The following is a 25,808-nucleotide window of genomic DNA, read 5'->3' on the forward strand; positions in this document are numbered from 1 at the left end:
GTGTCTTTGGGCAGAGTTCCTGGCTCCTGGTCTTGCCCCCCAGCACTTTGGGTGGCAGGAGGAAGCCCCTGGTGTGGCAGGGACTGTGAGGGCAGGGACAGTGACTCATTAATCCTGGCACCAGGTCCATAGTAGGGGAGAATAAGAGGTGTTGAGGACTTCCCCTACTTAGTCCTCATCTTAGCTTTATAAGGTAGACGTCCTCAGTTTGCACATTGGGAAACTGAGGCTCAGGAAGTGAAAGTCATTTGCCAAGTTGATACAGAGGGTAGGTAGAGAAGTCAGGATTCAGATTGCCTTTGTCTACTGCCAACAGGCTGAAAATCCTAGCCTGCCCACGGCTGCAAGCTTGCGGCTGGGCTCGGTGAGACTGAGCCTCGGAAATCCTATGCAAAGCATTTGGCTGCAGAGTCGGGCAGGGGTTTGGAGATCATGGGAGGCCCTTACTGAGTACTGCAGTTTCCCTGTGCCTCACCAGTGCCCCGCCTATCTTCTGAGTGGCATCCTCTCCAGCCAGGGCTTGCATACTTCCGAGGATGGGGAGCTCACCACCTCTCATAGTGGCTGATCTTGACTGAGTCAGTTCCAAGGAGGGAACGGTCCTCACACAGCTGCCAGCTGCCTTCCTGCCACTTCTGCTCATGGGTTTTTGTTCCTCTAAAGGGCACAGAGCACAGCTGCATTCCCCATCACTGCTAGCTTTCAGAGCCTGCCTGTTCCTGCCCTGCCTCTTCCCACTGTCTCCCATCCCCGCGTACCTAGGCATGAGCCAAGTCTCACGATGACCAGTGACCCACTGCCTCCCACACCAAGTGGCCTTGGGGACTGGCCCAAGGCTATTTCGGGGTTTTCCCTGATCCTCTTCCTTCCACAGCCTAGAAACTGCCAAGGCCCTAAATATAGAGGACCCAAAAGTAGCCAGACAAGGCCAGTGGTGACTGGCTTGGGGAAGGAGAAATGAGAGAGGTGGGCAGCCTAGGGGCCTCACTAGCGAAGAAGAAACTGGGCATGGGTTCCAGCAACCCACTGGGGACCATGGTTGGGCCCAGGTCCTTAAATCTGGCCTCGGCCTGCTCTCAATACCATCCTCTTGCCCCCGCCCTCTGATGCAGCCACCCAGCTCTTCACAGTCCTTGCACACTGGGGTTTGGGTCCTGTTTCCAGGCCTTTGGAAGCAGTAGCAGCTCAGTGGTGGGGGACAGACCAGGGAGGTCCCCTGTTGCCTCAGCCAGGACTGACCTCTCCCTGCCTCCTCTGAGCTCCTTGTATGGCTCCTGGATCCTGCAGCCCAGCCCAGCACCTGGGGTGCCCAGGGGCCTGATTGCTTAGCACCTGGAGTCCCCTGGCTTTGGGTTGATGGGACACAAGCTGGGGTATTCACAGGGGGCTCCCTGGAGGGGGCTCTTTTCATTTTATTTTATTTTATTTTATTTTTGAGACAGAGTCTTGCTCTGTTGCCCAGGCTGGAGTGCAGCAGCGCGATCTTGGCTCACTGCAACCTCCTCCTCCGGGGTTCAAGGGATTCTCCTGCCTCAGCCTCCCCAGTAGCTGGGATTACAGGTGCACACCACCACACTCGGCTAATTTTTGTATTTTTAGTAGAGACGGGGTTTCACCCTGTTTCACCCAACAGGGTGGCCAGGTTGGTCTCGGACTCCTGGCCTCACGTGATCTGCCTGCCTCGGCCTCTCAAAGTGCTGGGATTACAGGTGTGAGCCACCACGCCCGGCCAGGAGGAGGGGACTCTCCAATGATGGCAGGGGGAGGTTACAGGCACAGTTGCAGGCAGTGCTAACATGTACTGAGCACCTCCAAGACCTTCTCATATCATCTCAGGACCCAGGGAAGCTCCCTTGTGAGCCGGGATTATACTTCCCACTTTATAGGTAGAAAACTGAGTCTTGGTAGACATTTCCTGTCTGTGTCCAGGAGCTTCTGGAGCTGTTTGCCCCAAGTGCCTTCCTCTGCCGGAAGAGCCCCTTTTGAGAAGGGAAGCAGAGGTTGGAATTCCCCACCCTCCACCATAGAAACACACTTCCTTTTTATGGACACTCAGTGGAGGAACAGCTCTAGAGACAGCCTTCACTCCCCCACTTTACCCAGTACCAGCCTTAGGCCTGGCTGCAGGTCTCTCCCAGCTCCAGGAGGCCCCCAACACCTGAGACCCTTGGAACTGAGCGCAGGTTTGCATTCCCCCATCCCTCTTTCCCCAGATAGCTGTTATTCATTCATTCACCATCAGTTCATTCATTTGTCAGTTCATTCGGCAAACACTCACGGGCTGCCTGTCTTGTGCCAAGCCCTGTGGGGTCCCTAGGGACATAGGCATGCTCCCCACCCCCAGGCAGCTCAGAGCAGGTGGGAGGCAGCTGATCACTACCAGGCTGGATGAAGTGGGCAAGGAGTGTGAGTCCAGGGACACCTTCTGCCCCATCCCGCCCTGGGGCAAGGGAGGGCCCTGGCAGGGCTGAAGGCAGACTGGGCAGAAGGGACAGCAGGAGCAAAGGCTCCAGGGAGATTAAGGGGCTAGACTTTGGTGTAGAGGGTAGGGGTCCCAGGAGCTTGCCTGGAGCTGTTGCTTGGAGCTGTTTTGGGGGGAGGCAGGGATGGGGTAGGAGGGCATAGAAAGGAGGAACATTCTATCCCCTGCGGGAGGAACAGCAGGTTTCCAGTAACCCCTCCCTCTGTCCCTCTCCCTCCCCTCCCTGTCTCTCCCCTCTCCCTCTCCCTCTCATCCCCTCCCTCAGTCTCCCCCTCCCTCTTAACTCCCTCCCTCTTCCTCTCCTCCCTCTCTCCCCTTCCCTGTCACCCCCTCACTCAGTCACCCCCTCACTCAGTCTCCCCCTCCCTCTTACTCTCCTCCCCCTTACTCTCCTTCCTCTTACTCTCCTCCCTCTCCCCCTCCCTCCCTCACTCAGTCTCCTCCTCCCTTACTCTCCCCCTCTCTCCCCCTCCCTCTCTCCCCCCCCCTCCCTCTCTACCCCCCCTTCTCTCCCCACCTCTCCCCCTCCCTCTCACTTTCCTCCCTCTCTCCCCCTCCCTCTCACCCCTTCCCTCTCACCCCCCCCCTACTCAGTCTCCCCCTCCCTCTTAACTCCCTCCCTCTTACTCTCCTCCCTCTTTCTCCCCCTCTCTATCACCCGCCTTCCCTCCCGCTTCCCTCTCTCTCCTCCTCGCTCTTCCCTGCCCCCATCCCTCTCTCTCCTCCCTCTCAGCCCCCTCCCTCTGTCTCCTCTTCCCTCTTTCTCACCTCCCTGTCCATCCCCTTCCCTCTCTGCCCCTCTCTCTGCCCCTCTCCCAGTCCCTCCCCCCCTCCTTCCCCCTCCTTTCTTCTCCTTTCTCTCTCTACCCATCCCTGTCTCTTCCCTCTCCTTCTCCCTCCCCCACAACTCTCCCTCCATCTACTCCCACCCCTGCCCGCGAAAGGGGAGCCCTGCCGCGGGTTCCTGCCCTTCCCTCACCATCCGCTCCCGGGCTGAGGGCGGGGACCCGTGTTTGGCCCGAGGAGCCTGCGGTCTCCTAACCAGGATGCGAAGACTCAACCTCCGCTCTCTTCCCCGCGCTCCTCCCGAGGGGCCGGGGAAGAGGGAGGAGCGTGCCGCGAGGCCCCGCCCCGCCCCTGCCCTCCAGCCCCGCCCCTGCCCTTCTGTCTTGCAGCACCGGCAGCAGCGACCCTTACTGCATCGTGAAGGTGGACAATGAGCCCATCATCAGGTACCACCCCCACTCCCAGGACCCAGGGGCGCTCAGCCCCTCACGGACCTGCGCTCTCCCCGCAAAGGGGTGTGAATTTTGTTGTGAATTTTGTACGGAGATGGGAGGGGGCTTGGTGCACCTGGTCCTCTGCCTGGGATTCCCCACCTCACCCTGACACCCAAGCTAGGAGGGGAGAAAGACCTTGGAGGAACTGGCCTGGCCAAGAGCCTCTCGCCGGACTCTGTTCATCTTTGCAATCACCACAACCTCCGGGAGAGACAGATGCTGACGATTTGTAACAACAGCTCTCATTTATGGAGCCAGCCCTTTTCTAGCCCGTTTAGTTCTTGCAATTAGTGAGATACGATATCATTAGACCCCATTTACAGACTAGGAAACTAAGGCTCAGGGAGACTACCCTGTCCAAGGTCACAAGCCTAGTAAGTGGCAGAGCCACACTGGAGCCTAAGTCTGGCCTCCCGAGAGCCTAGCTCCCTTCCCCTCCCTGGTCCTGGCTCTAACTTGGGTCCTGTCCCCTGAGAGTCCCACAGTGATTATCCCTCAAGGCTGGGCACCCGCAGCCTGCACCCCGAAGAGCCACTTCCTCCAGATGTCCCTTCCTCCATGGTCCCCATGATCTCTGGGCAGGGTCTTTGCTGTCCTCTCCCTTCCTTCAATCAGGCTCCTGCTTCCAAGTTCATGGCCAGACCTGCCCTGCTGTTCTGCCCACCTGAGTGCCCGTGGCCTACTCGTAGCCAAGGCCACCAGACTCCCAGTCCTTCCCCACCTGCAAGCAGGCTCCCAGCCTTTCTCAAGGGTCTGCAAACCACAGACAGCAAGAGGGAGAGGGGTGTGATGGCACTGCTGTTCTTGATACAGAAGGGAAACAGGCCCTCGAGGTCAGATGACCTGTCTGAGAAGTGGTTGGCAAGAGGTGGTCCCCTGAACTTTCATCTGGGTCCTTGGGGGCTTCAGCATGTCCCCACCCGCTAGCCCGCTGAGTCCAATGAGTTGAAGGCTCTGATCCACAGGGGGTTGACCAGAGCTGGGTGAGGATGGGAGGCCAGGCTCGGCAATCACCCTGAGGCAGGTATCCTGTGACCTGAGGCCAACACCTACCAACTGTGATCTGTTTCCCCAAATGTAAAACAACTGGAGAGGCTGGCCACAGTGGCTCACACCTGTTATCCAAACACTTTGGATGGCCAAGGCAGGCAGATCACCTGAGGTCAGGAGTTCAAGAGCAGCCTGGCCAACAGGGTGAAACCCCGTCTCTACTAAAATGGCAAAATTAGCTGGGCATGGTGGCAAGTGTCTGTAATCCCAGCTACTCAGGAGGCTGAGGCAGGGAGAATTGCTTGAACCCGGGAGGCAGAGGTTGCAGTGAGCCGAGATGATGCCACTGCACTCCAGCCTGGGTGACAGAGCGAGACTCTGTCTCAAAAAAAAAAAGATAAATAAAATAAATAACAGCCAGAGAGAGGCAGCCCTGTGCCCCATCCAGGGCAGAGAGGAAGGTCAAAGGGTAGTGACTGGTGGTGGACAGTAGGGTCTGGCACAGGGGAAACACGTCCGCAGCAGAGCCAGTAGTTGTAGGGGTAGGAGGAGATACAAGGAAGGTCCCAGTCCAGGGCCTAGGGGTGGCCTGGGCGCCTGCTGAGGGTTCTCTCCTGCAGGACAGCCACCGTGTGGAAGACCCTGTGCCCCTTCTGGGGTGAAGAGTACCAAGTGCACCTGCCGCCCACCTTCCACACTGTGGCTTTCTACGTCATGGATGAGGATGCCCTCAGGTGAGCACCCCCCTCTCCAGCTGGGACCCAGACCTGGCCATCTGATTGCTCCCTGGCCCATTTCACCGCCAGGACTCCTGGGTCTCCTTTTTGGCATCCTCTTTGCAGCCTGGAGGGAAGCGGAGCCTGGGGGCCTGGGAGGACGAAAGGCTTAATCCTGTGGGTGTGCACATGTGTGGCTCCATGGTGCACGCGCCATGTGTGCAGGCATGGGGGCGCAGGTGTGCATGGACTACACATGTGCGTGCAGGTGTGAGCTGTGAAATGGGCACCCAGAGAGCGTGAGCTTGGCATGTGCAGGCGTGTGATAGAAATGTCATAGAAACCTATCACATCCCCCAGAAGGTCCAGAGCCCACAGCCTACAGAAGGGCCACAGGTCCATCTGGAAATGATGACAGTGTCCACCACCCTGCTCCCCCCCGGGGGTCCTGAACTTGGTGGGAGGTCCCAGAGGGCAGGTCCTGAAGCCCTACCCAGCTCTGACTCCATCTCCCTCCTCTAGCCGGGACGACGTTATCGGAAAGGTCTGCCTTCCAAGGGACACCCTGGCCTCTCACCCTAAGGGTAAGTTCTCCCTTTCCCTCCCGCACTGGTCTGCCCAGTCCCTGTCCTCCCTCTCACTCGGAGACCTCCACTCTAGGCTCCATCTGGTCTCCAGCTCAGGGAAAGCCATTTCTACTCTCCCCAAAAGCCAGGGCCACGTTCTGTACTCCTGGCCTCTGTTCCTCAGCACGTCCCCAAACCTGGTTGTTATTGCGTCTTCCCTAGGGCAAAGAGGGGCTGCTACGGGTGGAATCTGAGGCCTCTGCTGGCAGAAGAAGGGGCCTCCTTACACTCCATTGCTGAAGCATAGGGACCCCTTCTCCCAATGGAGCCAGCTCCTTCTGTAGCCCATGGGGTCGCCTCCACCTGGACCCTAGTACCACTGTGTCCTGAGTCTGAAGGGTTGGCCTGGAGCCAGTGCAGGCTGGAGATCCCTTTGAGTTATTTATGGGATGCAGACATTGTTTGGTGTTATTGTTTTTAAAATTTTTATGTAGTTAAAAAAAAAAAAAAAGAGGCCGGGCGCAGTGGCTCACACCTGTAATCCCAGCACTTTGGGAGGCCGAGGCAGGCGGATCACCTGAGGTCAGGAGTTTAAGATCAGCCTGGCCAACATGGTAAAACCCTGTCTCTACTAAAAATACAAAAAATTAGCTGGATGTGGTGGTGGGTGCCTGTAATCCCAGCTACTCGGGAAGCTGAGGCAGGAGAATCGCTTGAACCTAGGAGGCGGAGGTTGCAGTGAGTCAGGATCACCCCATTGCACTCCAACCTGGATGACAAAGCGAGACTCCATCTCCGAAAGAAACATAGGGATGGGGGCCGGGCATGGTGACTCACACCTGTAATCCCAGTGGCAATTCACTTGAGGTTAGGAGTTCAAGACCAGCCTGGTCAACATGGTGAAACACTGTCTCTACTAAAAATATAAAAATAACCTGGGCATGGTGGCGCTCACCTGTAACACTAGGGAGACTGAGACAGGAACATCTCTTGAACCTGGGAGGCAGAGGTTGCAGCGAGCCAAGATTGCGCCATTGCACTCCAGCCTGGGCAATAGAGAAAGACTCTGTCTCAAAAAAAAAAAAAAAAAAAAAAAAAGGAGATGGGTGTCTCACTCTGTTACCTAGGCTGGTCTTGAACTCCTGGCTTTGATGGATCCTCCCACCTTGGCCTCCCCAAGTGCTAGGATTGCAGGTGTGAGCCACCATGCTCTGCCCAGACAGGATTTTGAGGGGTCAGCCCTGTGCCAGCCTCACTGTATGTGACCTTGGGCAGCTCTTGCCTTCTCTGGGCTCTCTGAGGGTTCAAAGCAGTTCTTGGATGCTATGGACTCTGCCATCAGAGCCTTTGTGTCCTGCTCGCTGGCCTCCCCCCGCACACACCTGCTCCTGTCTGTGAGGCTGGGCCAGGGATGGGGGCAGGGCGGAGGCACATTCTGCTGACTCATGGGGCTTCTTGGCCCCTGCCAGGCCAAAGGCCTTTCCCACCTGCAGCCTTAGCCAGTGTCTCTGGGGTCTAGCGGCCCTAGTGAGGCTATTCCTCGGGGTGCCTTGTAGCTTCCCCATCCGGGCCTCAGACCCTCCTCCCAGCAGCCCTAGGGGAGGGCCACTCTCTTCCTGTTTTAAGATGGGGAATCTGGCTGGGTACAGCAGCCCACGCTTATAATCCCAGCACCTTGGGAGGCTGAGGTGGGAGGATTGCTTGAGGTCAGGAGTTTGAGACCAGCCTGAGCAACATAGCAAGACTCCATCTTTTTTTTTTTTTTTTTTTTTTTTTTTTGAGATGGGGTCTTGCTCTGTCGCCCAGGCTGGAGTGCAGTGGCGCAATCTGTGTTCAAGCAATTCTCCTGCCTCAGCCTCCTGAGTAGCTGGGATTACAGGCATGTGCCACCACACCTGGCCCACAGAGTGAGACCTGGTCTCTAAAAACAACAGCAAAATAACACAATAGTGAGGGCACAGGCCCCAGGTCACTGACTTAGATTCTAATCCCAGCTCTTCCCACTGCTGCTGTTCACTTGCTGAGCCTCAGTTTCCCCATCTGTCATTGGGGATACCAGCCCCTGCTTCACGGGTGCCTAGAGGATTCCCAGGAGATTATAGAGGTGCCTCAAGGTGCCTGGTGGGGCTGAGGGTGGAGGGTGTGGGGGTTCAGGGCCGGGTCCGTGGCTGAGCTGACCCCACAGGTTTCAGCGGGTGGACCCACCTGACGGAGGTCGACCCCGATGAGGAGGTGCAGGGCGAGATCCACCTGCGGCTGGAAGTGCAGCCAGGGACCCGGGCCTGCCGACTACGCTGCTCTGTGCTGGAGGCCAGGTGAGACTCAGGGGCCTGGGGGCGGACAGTGGGTCCCCTGCAACTAGAGAAACCCAATGAGGAAGCTGAGCCTCCCCTCACCCCACCCTACCTCCTGGTCCCAGAGCTGGCCACCTCCAATCAAAGCCTGCTCTCAAGAGAGAGGCTCGCCAGGCCCAGTGGCTCACACCTATAATCCCAGCACTTTGGGAGGCTGAGGTGGGTGGATCACCTGAGGCCAGGAGTTCAAGACCAGCCCGACCAACATGATGATACAAAAATTGGCCAGGCGCAGTGGCTCACGTCTGTAATCCCAACACTTTGAGAGGCCAAGGCAGGTGGATCACGAGGTCAGGAGATCGAGACCATCCTGGCTAACACGGTGAAATCCGTCTCTACTAAAAATACAAAAAAAAAAATTAGTGGGGCATGGTGGCGGGCACCTGTAGTCCCAGCCACTCGGGAGGCTGAGGCAGGAGAATGGCATGAACCCGGGAGGCGGAGCTTGCAGTGAGCCAAGATCATGCCACTGCACTCCAGCCTGGGCGATAGAGCGGGACTCTGTCTCAAAAAAAAAATTAACCGGGCGTGGTGGCGGGTGCCTGTAATCCCAGCTACTCAGGACGCTGAGGCAGGAGTCTTGAACCCAGGAGGTGGAGGTTGCAGTGAGCTGAGATGGCGCCACTGCACTCCAACCTGGGCGACAAGTGAGACTCCATCTCAAAAAAAGAAAAAGAGAATTCCGGGAGCTTTTCTGGACTTGAAGATGTTTCTTGGGTGATTTGCATTCAAGGTAATATGTCTCTTAAGGGAGAGTCTAATGTTCTCATGGAGGAACTGGAGCCATCAGAGAGGGGTGGAGTAGGGGGTACGGGTGAGGGGACCCAGAACTCTGATCACACAGCCTCAGTGCCCCAGTGCTAAGGCCGGCTTCCCTGTGTTTAACCCCAGTGTGAACTTGGCTTGGTGGGAGTGTGTGTGTGGGTCAATGGGTCCCTTGTGGGGTTGGGGGGTGAAAAGATTTGCTGAAAATCTCCCAATGGGTAAAAATTGAGGGTTCCCCCAAGGAGAGACAGTGGTTTAGACGGTTCCATGGGCCTGAGTCACCTGTGACAGGGCCACCCCCCCAACCCACAGGGTATTTTTAGCTGCAGGCTGCACTCACGTCTGGGCCTGGGCCTGAGTCACACTCTGTCCGTGCGAAGTGCCTTCCCTTCCGGCTCCAAACCCACCTCCCGGAGTCGCTCCCTGCCTGTGGGGCAGGAGGGTGGCCCCCAGCCAAGCAGCCCCTATGAAGCCAGTGTTCCCCCCACCCTTGAGGGGTCCGCCTGTCTAAGAGGAAGACTTCCCTTGGGCAGAGGAGGGGTGTGGGTCGGATGATACCCATGTTGCTCACTCTGGCTTCCCAGGAGTTATTTTCTGTCCTGGGAAAATAGAAATGGATGGAAAATGGCTGGCCTTGGGAGTCTCAGCCACGCCCCCACACTCGCTCACTCTCTGGCCTCCACCATTAATTACCCCCCACCGCCCCGCCCCACCCGAACTCACCCGCTTCCTCCATCCTTATCCTTGCCTGGCACCAGGCTGTCTGGAGGACAGGCATGCACACGTGTGCACCCGCTCATGCACGTAGCCGGGCTCTGGGACCTCGGGACCACTTCTCCCAGGCACCCCTCGTCACCCACGGAGATGGGAGGCCTGGCCCTCCCCTCTCTCCAGGAATCTCCTCTCTCCCATCCTCCGGGGCCACAGTGGTTGGCCTTCTCCTAGTGAGTCCTAGCAGAGGAAAGGAATGTCCAGGCCTCTCTCAGAGTGAGGGGACTTGTCCCACGTTGTGCTCAGCAATGAGACTCCTGCTGGAATCCCAAGTCAGCCTAAGAAGGTCCATTTGCTGCAGAGGAAGAAAGAATATTTCCTCCTTATTTTTTCTGGGGAGATTCTCAATATTTCAATGAAACCTTGGGGGTTTTCTTTGGTTTTGTTTTTTGTTTTTGAGACAGTCTCCCTCTGTCATCCAGGCTGGAGTGCGGTGGCCCCATTTCAGCTCACTGCAACCTCTGCCTTCTGGGTTCAAGCAATTCTCCTGCCTCAGCCTCCCTAGTAGCTGGAATTACAGGCGTGCACCACCACACCTGGCTAATTTTTTTGTGTTTTTAGTAGAGATGGGATTTCACCATGTTGGCTAGACTATTCTCAAACTCCTGATCTCAGGTGATCTGCCTACCTTGGCCTCCCAAAATGCTGGGATTACAGGCATGAGCCACCGTGTCTGGGCTGTTTGTTTTTTTTTTTTTTTTTTTTTTTTGTGACAGTCTGGCTCTGTGGCCCAGGCTGGAGTACAGTGGCATTTTCTTGGCTCACTGAAACCTTCGCCGTCCTGGGTTCAAGTGATTCTCCTGCCTCAGCCTCCTGAGTAGCTGGGACTACAGGTGCATGCCACCACACCCAGCCCATTCTTTTGTATTTTTAGTAGAGATGGGGTTTCACCATATTGGCCAGGCTGGTCCCGAACTCCTGACCTCACGTGATCCGCCTGCCTCAGCTTCCCAAAGTGCTGGGATTACAGGAACAAGCCACTGCACCCAACCTCAACCTTGGGGTTTTATTAGACAGTTTTGAGGGGGAAAGAAAGGCAGGCATGAGAGGCTTAAAATATCGAAGACGAGTGGGCTTTGGTGTTCTTCCACAAAGAATTCTAAGTAGGGAATACTGGCAGGATGCAGTGGCTTATGCTGGTAATCCCAGTGCTTTGGGAAGCAGAGGCGGGAGGATCTCTTGAGGCCAGGAGTTCGAGACCAGCCTGGGCAACAGCAAGACCCTGTCTCTACAAAAAAATTAAAAAATTAGCCAGGTGTGGTGGGGCACACCTATAGTCCCAGCTACTTGGGAGGCTGACGTGGGAGGATTGCTTGAGCTCAGGAGGTGGAGGCTGCAGTGAGCTATGATTGCATCACTGTACTCCAGCCTGATCAACAGAGCAAGACCCTGTTGAAAGAAAGAAAGAGGAAGGAAGGAAGGAAGGAAGGAAGGAAGGAAAGAAGGAAGGAAGGAAGGAAGGAAGGAAGGAAGGAGGGAGGGAGGGAGGGAGGGAGGGAGGGAGGGAGGGAGGGAGAAGAGAAGAGAAGAGAGGAGAGGAGAGAAGAGAGAAGAGAAGAGAAGAGAAGAGAAGAGAAGAAGAGAAGAGAAGAGAAGAGAAGAGAAGAGAAGAGGACGGGGTGTGGTGGCTCACACCTGTAATCCCAGCACTTTGGGAGGCGGGTGGATCACCTGAGGTCAGGAATTTGAGAGCAGCCTGGCCAACCTGATGAAACCCTGTCTCTACTAAAAATACAAAAAATAGCTAGGCATGGTGGTAGGCACCTGTAATCCCAGCTACTCAGGAGGCAGAGGTAGGAGAATCACTTGAACCTGGGAGGCGGAGGTTGCAGTGAGCAGAGATTGCGCCACTGCACTCCAGCCTGGGCGACAGAGCAAGACTCTGTCTCAAAAAAAAAAAAAAAAAAAAAAAAAAAAAGGCTGGGGGTACCGTGACTAGACTAGGGCTGTGTAAAGACCCATCCATGGAGAAAAGGAAGGGCTGCCCATCAGGGCTGCACCTCACCCCTCCACCAAGTAGGACGACATTACTGGGGCAGACCTTCCGGAAGCACACTCTCTCCCTAAACCTGAGCCCAGTAGCAATTCACTTTTCCATTTTCCTGATGAGGAAACCGAGGCTCAGGGCAGCCCTGGGAACTGAGGGCCGGGAACATGGCCCAGCAGTTCCCTGGCAGCACTCACACCACCCCCCGCCACCCCCAGAGCAAGGTGCACCCACTGGCCTGCAGCCGCCTGGTGGGAAGGATCCATGGCCTCCGCCTTGGGGGATTCTTGGCCACATGGGCGGCCCTGGGGAGAGATTCTTGGCTATGGGAGCAGGGCCCAGAAAGGCCAGAGGCGCACTGTCCACAATCAGCTTGCCAGGGACGGAATGTGCTCAGGCCTTTTGGCCACTGTGGTTACATAATGGTGGTGACAAGTGGGGGAAGGGGGGCTCAGGGACAAGTAGATGATCCAATCTTCCTCCACCCCCACCAGGGATCTGGCCCCAAAGGACCGCAATGGCGCATCTGATCCCTTCGTCCGAGTGCGCTACAAGGGCCGGACACAGGAGACCTCGGTGAGGAGGCCAGAGGGCAGGGAAGGGGCAGGAGGCTCAGGGGACCTGCCAGCTGTGCCCCCGTTGCTCACCTCACCATCTGCTCACCGTCGCTTGGGGGGACAGATTGGGGGCCACAGTCTTACAGAGGAGGCCCAGAGAAGGGGGCAACCTCTCTAGGGGACATAATAGGTCCCAGCCCCTCTGGGGCCAACTCCGCTCACTCCTGGCCATGCTTGGGGGTAAGGAGGGGATTGAGACAGCCCGAGTGGGGTTTATCTGAGAACACCCATGCTGCCTTCCCCACCCCCAGGAAACGTCCAGGGTTGGGGGGACCCAGTCCTGAGCAGGAAGGCACCAAGGTCTGGTTTCTCTGTGTAGTCGCTACTGTTTTTGTTTTGTGTTTTGTGGGGTTTTTTTGAGGCCAAGTCCTGCCCTGTCACCCAGGCTGGATGGACAGTGGCTAGATCTCAGCTCACTGCAGGCTCCGCCTTCCCAGTTCAAGGGATTCTCCTGCCTTAGCCACTGGAGTAGCTGGGATTACAGGCACACGCCACCACACCAGGCTAATTTCTTGTATTTTTAGTAGAGGTGGGGTTTCACCATGTTGGCGAGGCTAGTCTCGAACTCCTGGCCTCAAGTGATCCTCCCACCTTGGCTTCCCAAAGTGCTGGGATTACAGGCATGAGCCACCATGCCCAGCCCTGTGTGTGTGTATTTTTAAAAATATTTTATTTCCATAGGTTATTGGGGAACAGGTGGTGTTTGGTTACATACGTTCTTTAGGGGTGATTTGTGAGATTTTGGTGCACCCATCACCGAGCAGTATGGAGTCTTTTATCCCTCACCTCCTTCCCACCCTTCCCCCCATCGAGTCACCAAAGTCCATTGTGTCATTCTTATTATGCCTTTGCGTCCTCATAGCTTAGCTCCCACATAGGAGTGAGAACATACGATGTTTGGTTTCCCTTTCCTGAGTTACTACACTTAGAATAATAGCCTCCAATCCAATCCAGGTTGCTGTGAATGCCATTAATTCATTCCTTTTTTATGGCTGAGTAGTATTCCATCTTATATATACATACCACAGTTTCTTTATCCACTTGTTGATTGATGGACATTTGGGCTGGTTTCACATTTTCACAATTGCGAATTGTGCTGCTATAAACATGCATGTGCAAGTATCTTGGCCAGGTGCAGTGGCTCACGCCTGTAATCCCAGCACTTTGGGAGGCCAAAGCTGGCAGATTGCTTGAGGCCAGGAGTTTGAGATCAGCCTGGCCAACATGGTAAAACCCCGTCTCTACTAAAAATACAAAAATTAGCCGGGCATGGTGGTGGGCCCCTGAAATCCCAGCTACTCGGGAGGCTGAGGCAGGAGAATCACTTGAACCTGGAAGGCAGAGATTGCAGTGAGCTGAGATCGCACCACTGCACTCCAGCCTGGGGGACAGAGTGAGACTGTCTCAAAAACAAAACAAAACAAACAAACAAAAAACATGTGTGTGCAAGTATCTTTTTTGTGTAATGACTTCTCCTGTGGGTAGCTACCCAGTAGTGGGATTGCTGAATCAAATGGTAGTTCTACTTTTAGTTAGTTAAGGAATCCCACTGTTTTTCATAGCGGTTGTACTAGTTCACATTCCCACCAGCAGAGTAGTACTGTTTTGCTGTGTGGCCTTGGATACGTCTCTTCCCCACCCTGGGCCTCAATTCTCCCCATCTGATAAATGGGTGGGAGCTTGGACAGGACGTCTTAACCTCTGCTGTGGCAGAGCCTCCAAGGCGAGGAGGCTGTGGGGAACCCAGGGGAGGTGTCTGGGGCAGCTCTGCCTTTTGCCCATCCTGGGGAGTCCAGCGGCATCAGCCTAACCCCCACCCACCCTCTTCTGGCCAGATCGTGAAGAAGTCATGCTACCCACGCTGGAATGAGACGTTTGAGTTTGAGCTGGAGGAGGGGGCCACGGAGGTGCTGTGCGTGGAGACCTGGGACTGGGACCTTGTCAGCCGAAACGACTTCCTGGGCAAAGTGAGCACCACCCCCAACCACTTCCTCCAGGCTGCACCTGCTGTCCTCTAGCACCTGGCTCCATTGCAGCCATCCCACCCTCAGGGACCTCCCTCCAGCTTCCCCAGAGAGGGACACTCAGGAAGCCTGGGACTACCCCCCACTGTCTGCCAGAACCAGCAACTTCCCCCCACCGCCACTGGCACTCAGGGACCCTTGGAAGGGGCCCCTCCCCACTAAGAATAGTAGTTGGCAAGGAGGAGACCTAAGCCTCCCAGCTCCAGGAAGACTGCCGCTATGTCCCCAGGTGGTGATTGACATCCAGAGACTGCAGGTGGCCCAGCCGGAGGAGGGCTGGTTCCGGCTGCAGCCTTACCAGACGAAGAGCCGGCGGCATGATGAGTAAGTGCGTGGGGCTGGGCAGCCGGCCTCAAGGGGTGGGGTGGGGGCTGAGATTTGGGAATTGGCTACAGGCAGGCAGGGCAGGGGTCTGCTCGGGGTGAGAGGTCAGGAGACACAGCTCCAGGGCCCCCTCAGCCCCTGCCCACCAGGCCAGCATCCTTCTCATCCAGGCTGGGCTCCACCTCCCACCGCCCCCTTTTTTTTTCCCTCCCACCGCCCCCTTTTTTTCCCCACAATCCCCGACTCAGCTCAGCTCTTTTTTTTTTTTTTTTTTTTGAGATGGAGTCTTGCTCTATTGCCCAGGCTGGAGTGCAGTGACATAATCTTGGCTCACTGCAACCTCCACCTCCCGGGTTCCAGTGATTCTCCTGCCTCAGCCTCCCGATTAACTGGGATTATAGCTGTGCACCACCACACCCAGCTAATTTTTGTATTTTTAGTAGAAACAGGGTTTCACCATGTTGGCCAAGCTGGTCTTGAACTCCTGACCTCAGGTGATCCACCCACCTCAGCCTCCCAACATGCTAGGATTACAGGCATAAGCCACCGCACCTGGCCAGCTCTGTCTTCTTAGCTCACAGGTTGTACAGGTCTCCTGCTTTCTGGAAGTCTCTAAAACAAGTACTCACACACTTCCACTTTGAAAATTTCCCTACAGACCTCAGACCAGGGTTCAAGTCTCCAGAGTCAGTGTCCCTGAGCCATAGCTCCAACTCCCTCTGAAAGATTCTCAAGGAATAGGGTTGCCAGATAAAAGACGGGACACCCTTGGCCAGGAGTGGTGGCTCATGCCTGTAATCCCAGCTCTTTGGGAGGCCGAGATGGGAGGATCACTTGAGGCCAGGAGTTTGAGACCAGCCTGGCCAACATGGTGAAACTCTGTCTCTACAAATAAATAAAAAATTAGGCCAGGCGCAGTGGCTCACGCCTGTAATCCCAGCACTTTGGGAGGCCAAGGTGGGTGGATCACCTGAGGTCAGGAGTTTGAGACCAGCCTGGCCAACATGGTGAAACCCCATCTCTACTAAAAATACAAAAATTAGCCAGGCGTGGTGGCGGGCGCCTGTAATCCTAGCTACTTGGGAGGCTGAGGCAGGGAGAATCGCTTGAACCCTGGAGGCGGAGGTTACAGTAAGCCGAGATCGTGCCATTGCACTCTAACCTGGGCAACAGAGCTAGACTCTCTAAAAAACACACACACACACACACACAGAACACCCAGTTAAAACTTAATTTTGGATAAACAGTGAATACTTTTTTTTTTTAAAGACAGATTCACACTCTGTCACCCAGGCTGGAGTGCAGTGGCATGATCTTGGCTCACTGCAACCTCCACCTCCCAGGTTCAAGCAATTCTCGTGCCTCAGCCTCCAGAGTAGCTGGGATTACAGGTATGCGCCTGTACCACCAATGCAGTAGTGATCATAGCTCACCGTAGCCTCCACCTCCTGGGTGTAAGCAATCCTCCCACCTCAACGTCCCAGATAGCTAGGACCACCTCACCTGGCTAATTTTTTGTAGTTTTAATAGTGATGGGGTTCACCACCATGGCCAGGCTTGATGTTGAACTCCTGACCTGTGCCCAGCTGTGAATACTTTTTTAGTATAAGAATAACTGGAAAAAAAAAAAAAAAAAAAAAAAGAATAACTGCTGGGCGTGGTGGCTCACACCTGTAATCCCAACACTTTGGGAGGTTGAGGTGGGTGGATCACCTGAGGTCAGGAGTTCGAGACCAGCCTGGCCAACATGGTGAAACACCGTCTCTACTAAAAATACAAAAAATTAGCCTTGCGTGGTGGAGGGCACCTGTAATCCAAGCTACTTGGGAGGCTGAGGCAGGAGAATTGCTTGAACCCAGGAGACGGAGCTTGCAGTGAGCTGAGATTCCACCACTGCACTCCAGCCTGGGTGACAAGAGAGAAACTCCGTTTCAAGAAAATGGCCGGGCGTGGTGGCTCATGCCTGTAATCCCAGCACTTTGGGTGGCCGAGGCAGGTGGATCACGAGGTCAGGAGTTCGAGACTAGCCTGGCCAACATGGTGAAATCCCGTCTCTACTAAAAATACAAAAATTACCTGGATGTGGTGGCGGGCACCTCTAATCCCAGCTACTCGGAAGGCTGAGGATGGAGAATTGCTTGAACCTGGGTGGTGGAGGTTGCAGTGAGCCGAGATCGTGCCACTGCAGTCCAGCCTGGGTGACAGAGCAAGACTCCATCTCAGAAAAAATAAAAAATAAATAACCATGCACTGTTTGAGACATACCTATACTAAAAATATTCAAATGTAGGCCAGGCACGATGGCTCCTGCCTGTAATAGCACTTTGGGAGGCCAAGGCAGGAGGATCGCTTGAGCCCAGGAGTTCAAGACCAGCCTGGGCAACATAGCAAGACCCCATCTCTAAAAAATAGTTAATAAGTAAATAAAATATTTACATTTAACTGGGTGTCTTGGATCATTCTGCTCAATCTGGCAGCCTGTCTAGGGAGCCCTCTGGCTTGTGTGCTGTGGCCCCACAGCCCTTGATGGTTCCGCTTTGTGTCTCTGTAGAAGGCCCCAGACACCCTTCCCCCATTCCCATCCTTAACAGGGTAGGGGCAGGTGGACAGCCGTGTGTCCAGCACAAGGCATTTCCATAGAACCAGCCAAGGCCCATCTTCCCATCTTCTTTTTTTTGAGACAGAGTCAGGCTGGAGTGCAGTGGCGTGATCCTGGCTCACTGCAACCTCTGCTTCCTTGGATGAAGCGATTCTCCTGCCTCAGTCTCCTGGGTAGCTGGGATTACAGGCACCTGCCACTATGCCTGGCTAATTTTTGTATTTTTTTTTTAGTAGAGATGGGGTTTTGCCATGTCCGCCAGGCTGGTCTCGAACTCCTGACCTCAAGCGATCTGCCTGCCTTGGCCTCCCAAAGTGCTGGGGTTATAGGCATGAGCCACTGCGCCAGGCCCAGGGGCCCATCTTAACACTGCTTCTGTGCATGAGGCTCGTGCTGAGCAGAGGCAGTGGGAGCCTTAGAGGATGTCATGCCTTGGTCCATACCCTCCTCTGTTCTGACCTTCCCTGTCAGAACAGGGAAGCTTGGAAGCTCGATCTAATGTGGCAAGTTGCAGGCTCGGGTCTCAGTTTCCCCATTAGGTTGTTATGAGGGTTGGGGATTTGCTTCTGCTGTAAACTGTACACATGATGGTGCTATTATCTGGGAGTTTATAGATTCAAGGCTGGGAGCTCCACATACCCAAGCTTGGAGGTGGCAGGGAGCCAGACCTTGAAGACAGATAGAGGTGCCTTGAGTGCAGAGGCAGGAACGGCTTTCCAAAAAGAGAAAATAAATAGGCTGGGCGGAACCTGGGAGGCAGAACTGTGCAGGGTACCCGGATGGAGGGCATGAGCAGAGAGATGGGAGGCTAGGCCCAAGGGAAAAAACTGGAGACCATGGGAGGGCTGTGGCCCAGGGCGGCCTGGGTCCCTGGTGGAGAGGTCACAGGCTGCCCATTCCAGGGGCAACCTGGGCTCCTTGCAGCTGGAGGTGCGGCTGCGGGACGAGATGGTGCTGCCTTCCAGCTGCTACCAGCCGCTGGTGCAGCTGCTGTGCCACGAGGTGAAGCTGGGCATGCAGGTGAGGGGGCTCCGGGCAGGGTGGAAGGGTCCAGTGGTGGTAGGCCTGTGCTCCTGTCCTCCTAAACCCATTCTGCAGAGCAGAAAACTGAGGTCTGGGGATGTGAGGAGCTGGCCAGTACCCAGGGCCCCATCCCCAGCCACCCCTTGGGAAAATGTCCTCTTTCCCTGGGGGGCTCTGAGGTTCTCAGAGGAAAGGGTTTGGGATCCCCCATGCCTCTCCCTGCAGGGCCCAGGGCAGCTGATCTCACTCATTGAGGAGACAACCAGCACCGAGTGTCGCCAGGACGTGGCCACGAACCTGCTCAAGCTCTTCCTGGGGCAGGGGCTGGCCAAGGACTTCCTGGACCTGCTCTTCCAGCTGGAGCTGAGTCGCACCAGTGAGGCCTGGGAGGGAGCTGGGCCCAGAACACTGGGAGGTGGTTGGGCGGGGGTGGGCTCCTCCTGTAGGAGGCAGATGGGGTCAGACAGGAGGGCAGCACGGGACAGAGCCAAGGGCAGAGGTGGGACAGTGGGCTGGGAGGTGGTGAGGAGGCCCTTTATTGAGGGGCCAGCTTAGATCCCCCAGCCACCAAGGTCCTCTGTCCTCCTCCTCCCCCAAAAGCTTTGTCCTAGCCCCCTACCCATTGGGGCCTCTGTTTGTAGGTGAAACCAACACCCTGTTCCGAAGCAACTCTCTGGCCTCCAAGTCCATGGAGTCTTTTCTGAAGGTGAGTTGCATGCTATATTGTCCTCATCTTACAAATGACAACACCGAGCTTCAGAGAGAGCGACAGAGGGGTCTGGGACTTCGGCTCCAGTGTTCTATCTCCGCATTCAGAGCCCTTTAAGGTTAAGAATGCGGCTGGGCGCGGTGGCTCACGCCTGTAATCCCACCTCTTTGGGAGGCTGAGGCGGGCAGATCACTTGAGGTCAGGAGGTCGAGACCAGCCTGGCCAACATGGCGAAACCCCATCCTACTAAAAATACAAAAATTAGCCTGGCATGGTGACGGGCACCTGTAATCCCAGCTACTGGGGAGGCTGAGGCAGGAGAATCGCTTGAACCAGGAGGTAGAGGTTGTAGTGAGCTCACACCACTGTACTCCAGCCTGGGCCACAGAGCGAGACTCTGTTCCCCGCCCCCGCCACCAAAAAAAGAGTGTGTGTGTGTGTGTGTGTGTGTGTGTGCGCGCGCGCGCGCGCACTTAAAATTTAAGTTAGAGACAGTCTCACTATGTTGCCCAGGCTGGTCTCAAACTCCTGGCCTCAAGTGATCCTCCTGCCTTGGCCTCCCAAAATGCTGGGATTACAAGGGCTAAGAATTCTAGTCATTCATTCATTCACTCCCTCATTCATTCACGGATAAGCAGTTTGCCCTGTATGTGTACCTGGCCCCCTCCTGGGCGGATATGGCAGGAAGATGGTGCAGGAGCGGCTGCCGGGAGAGGGTGGGCAGCTGGAGTGGGATTGGGGGAGACAGGATCAATGTGACTTGCGGTGGTCCCCAGGTGGCCGGGATGCAGTACCTGCACGGCGTCCTGGGCCCCATCATCAACAAGGTGTTTGAGGAGAAGAAGTATGTGGAGCTGGATCCCAGCAAAGTGGAAGTTAAGGATGTAGGGTGAGGCCGGGGGTAACCCCGGGGGGGTGCAGGGTGCAGCGGCGTGGAATCAGGCCCCGTCTGCACGTGTGTTTGTGGCTTTGCCCACCCGTGTATTGTCCCCTGTGTCCGTGTCCTGGCTGCTGCAAGAGCCACTGTTCCTGTCGTGGCCCTGGCGCTGACTGCGACCCCCTCTACCGCCCTGCCCCGTTCCACGCAGGTGCTCGGGTCTGCACCGCCCTCAGACAGAGGCCGAGGTATTAGAGCAGAGCGCGCAGACGCTGCGCGCCCACCTGGGGGCGCTGCTGAGCGCGCTCAGCCGCTCAGTTCGCGCGTGCCCCGCCGTGGTGCGCGCCACCTTCCGCCAGCTCTTTCGGCGCGTGCGCGAGCGCTTCCCCGGCGCCCAGCACGAGGTGCGCCCTCCACCTGCCGGGCTAGACTGGGACGGGTTAGACTGGGCCGAGTTGGACTGGGCTGGGGCTGCGGGCGAAGAGCGGTGAGGAACCAGGGAGCGCTGGGGAGGATGAGGGAGGCGGTGTCCTGGGGAGGGTCAAGGACGGAGCCTAAGGGGAGGGGGCTGCCGGGAGCCCAGGCCTGGGGGACCCCAGCCCGCGCTCTCCCGCATCCCTGCAGAATGTACCGTTCATCGCCGTCACCAGCTTCCTGTGCCTGCGCTTCTTCTCTCCCGCCATCATGTCTCCCAAGCTCTTCCACCTGCGGGAGCGCCACGCGGACGCCCGCACCAGCCGCACCCTGCTCCTGCTGGCCAAGGTGCGGGCCTTGCGGCCACGGGCGGGATGCACAGCTGGGTGTCCCACCGGGGCCCTGGCCTGGACTGCAGTGTGTTCCTACCGGCTCCGGCGAGGCCACTGGCACGCCCACGTGGGCACTGCACTTCACAGTTTGCAAAGCCTTCCTGTGGCCACCTTGTTCCAGCACCATCTCATGGATAGGGGAACAGGCCTGCGAGGGGTCGGAGGTGGCCAAGGCCGCCCAGCCTGTCGGTGGTGAATCGTGGGACCTTCCAACCCCGGTCTACTTACTCTCAGGCTGCACCTATCTGCCCAGCACGGGGGTGGGGTACCCAGTGCAGCAGCGTCTGTTAAACCTGCAGAGGAAGGTGCAAGTGGTCTCAGTTATAAAAAGGCATCAAACTCCATGATCCACTCCTCCCTGATCCCTCGTGGGGCTGGAGGGGGCCCGTGGGCATGGCCTCTGTCGCCTCTGCCTCCATCTCTAAGGCTGAGTAGCAAAGACTTGGGGGGTGGGAGGGGGTGCAGTGGCTAGGCCCCTAACCCAGCAGAGCCTGGTCCTTCCTGCTGTCACCTCCAGGCAGTCCAGAACGTGGGCAACATGGACACGCCGGCTTCCAGAGCCAAGGAGGCTTGGATGGAGCCGCTGCAGCCCACCGTGCGCCAGGGCGTGGCGCAGCTGAAGGACTTCATCACCAAGCTCGTGGACATCGAGGAGAAGGATGGTGAGCGCAGCCCTGCGCAGACCCGCCCACAGCCTACTGCTGACGTTTGCTCCGCCCTTGAGCCCCACGGCCCCACCCACCGCTGTTTCTGCCTCTCGTGGCCCCACTCACCGCCTGCTGTTGACATTTGCCAGGCTCCCAGACCATAGACCCACCCACCACTGTTTGTGCTTCTTGTGACCCTGCTCACTGCCTGCTGTTGATGTTTGCCCCACCCCTAGACCCATGGCCTCACCCACCATCTGTGCCTGTTGACATTTGCTCCACCCTTGAGCTCCATATTGGTCAATAGCCACCTGCTATTGATGCGTGTCCCGCCTCCAAGCCCATGGCCCTGCCTACCTCAGTCCACCCGTCACCCCGCTCACCACCTGCTGTTGATGTTTGCTGCACCTTTGAGCCCCATGACCACGTCCACTGCCGGCTGTTCACACTTGCTCAGCCCTTGAGCCCCCATGGGCCCGCCCACTGCTCCGCCCCCGGCCCCGCCCTCATTCACTGGGCTCTCGATTCCCCCCTCCCTCCCTGGCCTGGCAGAGCTGGACCTGCAGCGGACGCTGAGTTTGCAGGCGCCACCTGTGAAGGAGGGGCCACTCTTCATCCACAGGACCAAGGGCAAGGGTCCCCTCATGTCCTCCTCCTTCAAGAAGCTCTACTTCTTCCTCACCACCGAGGCCCTCAGCTTCGCCAAGACGCCCAGCTCCAAGGTGGGTAAGGAGGGAGGCCGGCAAGTGGGGCTCCGAGAGGTTATGGCACCTTAGAGGCACCTGTCCCCTTCCTTGGAGCCCACCTGAGGTCCCCCGGGGTCAGAGAAGAAAGCCAGGTGTGTGGCATCTGTACTGCTTGTCAGAACCTAGGAGGGCCGGACATGGTGGCTGACGCCTGTAATCCCAGGACTTCGGGAGGCCGAGGTGTGTGGATCACTTGAGGTCAGTAGTTCAAGACCAGCCTGGCCAACATGGAGAAACCTTGTCTCTACTAAAAATACAAAAATTAGCCAGGCGTGGTGACGGCTGTAGTCCCAGCTACTCGGGAGGCTGAGGCACAGGAATCCCTTGAACCCAGGAGGCGGAGGTTGCAGTGAGCCAAGATTGTGCCGCTGCACTCCAGCCTGGGCAACAGAGCAAGACTCCGTCTCAAAAAAAAAAAAAAAATGGAGGAAGATGATTCGACCTTACCAGGTTGTTGAGGATTAGATGAGATGATCTCCCTAAGGGTCTTGACCCAGGGCCTTGCAGGTAGTACTATTTAGGCAAATGGTATTATTAAAGAAAGCACATCACCTGGGCTGTTAGGTGAGGAGGCAGGTAGGGCAACCAGGAGAGGCTTCCTGGAAGAGACAGGAATATAGAAGCACGGAAGCTTGGTGTGGGAAGGGATCTCAAAGATCATCTTGTACAGCCCTCTCTGAGTCATGGGTCACCTCTCCTGCAAGCTCTCTTCTCCCAGGAAGGGCTGAGGACATACTTCTGCCATGGACCTGGTGACCTCTTGCTGTACACCTGCCCGCAGTCATGCAGGCTATGGGGATGGTCGGCCAGGAGTACCCAGCCTAGCCCTGGGTGGGTGAGAGTGGGCTTGGGGTAGGTGAAGGAGCTCATCACTCACCTTGTTCTCAAAGAACCAGCTCAGGGGTCCCGCCAGATGAGGGGCCTGCCCCTTCCAACCTGAGATTCCTCAGATGATGATAACTATTTTTTGAGACAGGGTCTTTCTCTGTCACCCAGGCTGTAGTGCAGTGATGCGATCATAGCTGGCTGCAGCCTCCAACTCCTGGGCTCAAACAATCTTCCTGCCTCAGCCTCCCAAGTAGCTGGAACTACAGACATGTGCCACCAAGCCTGGCTAATTTTCTTTAACTTTTTTTTTTTTTTTTTTTTTTTTGCAGAGACGGGGTCTTGCTATGCTGCCCAGGCTGGTCTCAAACTCCTGGCCTCAAGCAATCCTCCCGCCTCAGCCTCCCAAAGCACTCAGATGATTATTATGCATCTTCCTTGCCAGGGCTGAAAGATTTGGCTACATGGGCATTATTTAATTCTGGTCCCTTTTTTTTTTTTCCTGAGGTGGAGTTTCACTTTTGTTGCCCAGGCCAGAGTGCAATGGTGCAATCTTGGCTCACTGCAACCTCCGCCTCCTGGATTCAAGTGATTCTCCTGCCTCAACCTCCTGAGTAACTGGGATTACAGGCATGAGCCACCACAGCCAGCTAATTTTGTATTTTTAGTAGAGACGGGGTTTCTCCATGTTTATCAGGCTAGTCTCGAACTCCCAGCCTCAGGTGATCCACCTGCCTCGGCCTCCCAAAGTGCTGGGATTACAGGTGTGAGCAACTGCGCCCAGCCAGGATATGACTATTAGAGCCTGGGACTACAAAAGCAAGTTGGAAAATTAATAAATGCAAAGTCACACAGCGTTGGCTATGGCTGGATTGACTTTGTAGCCCGGGGAATACTGGCTGTCCAGACACTACCCCAAAGCTCACACCTCCCAGGCCTTCTGGGAGTGCTCCCTTGAGAGGCCAGGTCCTCCCCTCCCAGTTGCTGGGCACTTGGTCACCATCAGTCTGTGCTCTGCCCTGCCTGAGGTCACTCTGGGTCTCCCATGCCTACCCCTGGTGCTGCAGAAGGGGAGGCTGAGGCCCAGAGGTGGGGAATGGAATGGCCCTGGCTAGGTCCCTAAACCTCCTCCTCCCTGCCTGCCCCAGAAAAGCGCCCTCATCAAGCTAGCCAACATCCGGGCAGCGGAAAAGGTGGAGGAAAAGAGCTTTGGCAGCTCGCACGTCATGCAAGTCATCTACACGGATGATGTCGGCAGGCCACAGACTGCCTACCTGCAGTGCAAGGTGCGGAGAGGGGAGCAGGTGCTGTGGGAGTGGCCTGAGCACTGTGGAAGTGGCTTGGGTGCTATGGGAGAGGCCTGAGTACTGTGGGAGTGGCATGAGCCCTGTGGGAGTGGCCTGGGTGCTGTGGGAGTGGCCTGAGCTCTATGGGAGTGGCCTGGGTGCTGTGAGACTGGCTTGAGCTCTAAGGGAGGGGCCTGAGTGCTGTGGGAGTGGCCTGGGTGCTATGGGAGTGGCCTGAGTGGACTGGGTGAGAAAAGAGTTGATTGAGCCTCCCGCCGCCCTACCAGCTACATCAAGCATCGCAGGGTTTGTCTGATCTGGGAGGTGTCGGGGACAGATGTGTGTGTGTTGTCCAGGGGTCTGAGCCCCCAGGAGGCCATGGCCCATGTCTTTCCCTGGGCATCCCTGTGTAGGTCTGTATATGGGCCAGTGCACAGACAGGTGCATCCCTGTGATGTGAAATTTGCGCGTTGCACCCGTTTGTTGGAAACTATTTCCAGATAACTGAGATCGGGGCCAGGCACGCTGGTTCATGCCGATAATCCCAGTGCTCTAGCCAGGGCAACAGAGCAAGACCCTGTCTCTAAAAAAGAAAGTCTGAGCTGGCACCTGTGTGTTTCTGTGTCTGTATCAATGCGTAATAATCAAACGTTATGCTCCGTGTGGCTCTGGATGCATGTTCTCAAATAACCTTCTCATCTGTTCCTTCATTAACTCATTCATTCATTTATTTAAAAAATACTTACTGAGCACCTCCTAGGTTCCAGCCATGATTCTAGGTAAGGGGATACCATGGCAGACGAGGCAGAGTCCTGCCCTCATGGAGCTGATATCCCAGGGAGAAGATGGGCCAATAAATACATGTTTCAAATGTCGGGCCAGGCACAGTGACTCATGCCTGTAGTCCCAGCACTTTTGGAGGCCAAGGTGGGAGGATGACTGGAGGCCAGGAGTTTGAGAATAGCCTGGCCGATGTAGCAAGACCCCATCTCTACAAAAAATAAAAAATTAGCCAGGCATGGTGGCATGCACCTGTGATCCCAGCTACTTGGGAGGCTGAGGCAGGAGGATTGCCTGAGCCCAGGAGTTGGAGGCTGCAGTGAGTTGGAGGCTGCAGTGAGCTATGATCACACCACTGCACTCCAGCCTGGGTGACAGAGTGAGACCCTGTCTCTTAAAAAAAAAAAAAAAGTCAAATTGTGATAGTGACTTGAAGGGAAGCAGAAGGGACTAAGGGAGCAAGGGAGGGAACAGAGTGGGGTATAGCAGGGAGCAGTCTACCCTATAAAGAGTGGTCAGGGAGGACCTCTGATGGGTGGCATTCGAGCAGGGACCTTGTAGGAGGGTGACCCAGATGTGTATCTAGGGCAGGAACATGTGGGACAAGTAAGAAGCCTGCAGCTGGAGGGGCAGG

The 25,808-nt window shown here is 56.2% G+C and overlaps 2 protein-coding genes across 27 annotated transcripts in view; both read left to right on the plus strand.

Moving 5' to 3' along the window:
- POLR2J (RNA polymerase II subunit J) overlaps window positions 1-25,808 on the plus strand; it is a 99,688-nt gene that overhangs the window by 56,140 nt on the left and 17,740 nt on the right. For 2 of the 25 annotated variants that reach the window (XM_050783797.1, XM_050783826.1), the window contains exon 1: window positions 3,579-3,582. The exons of 17 other annotated variants lie outside the window; for them this stretch is intronic. The gene's annotated coding sequence lies outside the window, so the exon portion shown is untranslated. Of the gene's footprint in view, window positions 1-3,200; window positions 3,488-3,578; window positions 3,583-7,576; window positions 7,581-12,190; window positions 12,195-18,924; window positions 18,929-21,335; window positions 21,340-23,077; window positions 23,082-25,808 lie in introns of those variants that run through there. 6 more of the 25 variants (XM_050783828.1, XM_050783808.1, XM_050783827.1 and 3 more) reach the window with 6 other exon arrangements.
- RASA4B (RAS p21 protein activator 4B) overlaps window positions 1-25,808 on the plus strand; it is a 33,730-nt gene that overhangs the window by 2,159 nt on the left and 5,763 nt on the right. For both annotated transcript variants that reach the window (XM_050783678.1, XM_050783679.1), the window contains exons 2-17: window positions 3,658-3,714; window positions 5,373-5,486; window positions 5,991-6,052; window positions 8,220-8,349; window positions 12,406-12,487; window positions 14,364-14,495; window positions 14,782-14,876; window positions 18,378-18,495; window positions 18,724-18,874; window positions 19,140-19,204; window positions 19,984-20,096; window positions 20,296-20,488; window positions 20,709-20,846; window positions 21,408-21,552; window positions 22,090-22,259; window positions 24,257-24,394. In XM_050783678.1, coding sequence (XP_050639635.1) covers window positions 3,658-3,714; window positions 5,373-5,486; window positions 5,991-6,052; window positions 8,220-8,349; window positions 12,406-12,487; window positions 14,364-14,495; window positions 14,782-14,876; window positions 18,378-18,495; window positions 18,724-18,874; window positions 19,140-19,204; window positions 19,984-20,096; window positions 20,296-20,488; window positions 20,709-20,846; window positions 21,408-21,552; window positions 22,090-22,259; window positions 24,257-24,394 — 1,903 coding nt within the window. The remainder of the gene's footprint in view (window positions 1-3,657; window positions 3,715-5,372; window positions 5,487-5,990; window positions 6,053-8,219; window positions 8,350-12,405; window positions 12,488-14,363; window positions 14,496-14,781; window positions 14,877-18,377; window positions 18,496-18,723; window positions 18,875-19,139; window positions 19,205-19,983; window positions 20,097-20,295; window positions 20,489-20,708; window positions 20,847-21,407; window positions 21,553-22,089; window positions 22,260-24,256; window positions 24,395-25,808) is intronic.

Source organism: Macaca thibetana, chromosome 3 (genome assembly GCF_024542745.1).
Source record: "Macaca thibetana thibetana isolate TM-01 chromosome 3, ASM2454274v1, whole genome shotgun sequence".
In the NCBI taxonomy this organism is placed as follows: Eukaryota; Metazoa; Chordata; class Mammalia; order Primates; family Cercopithecidae; genus Macaca; species Macaca thibetana.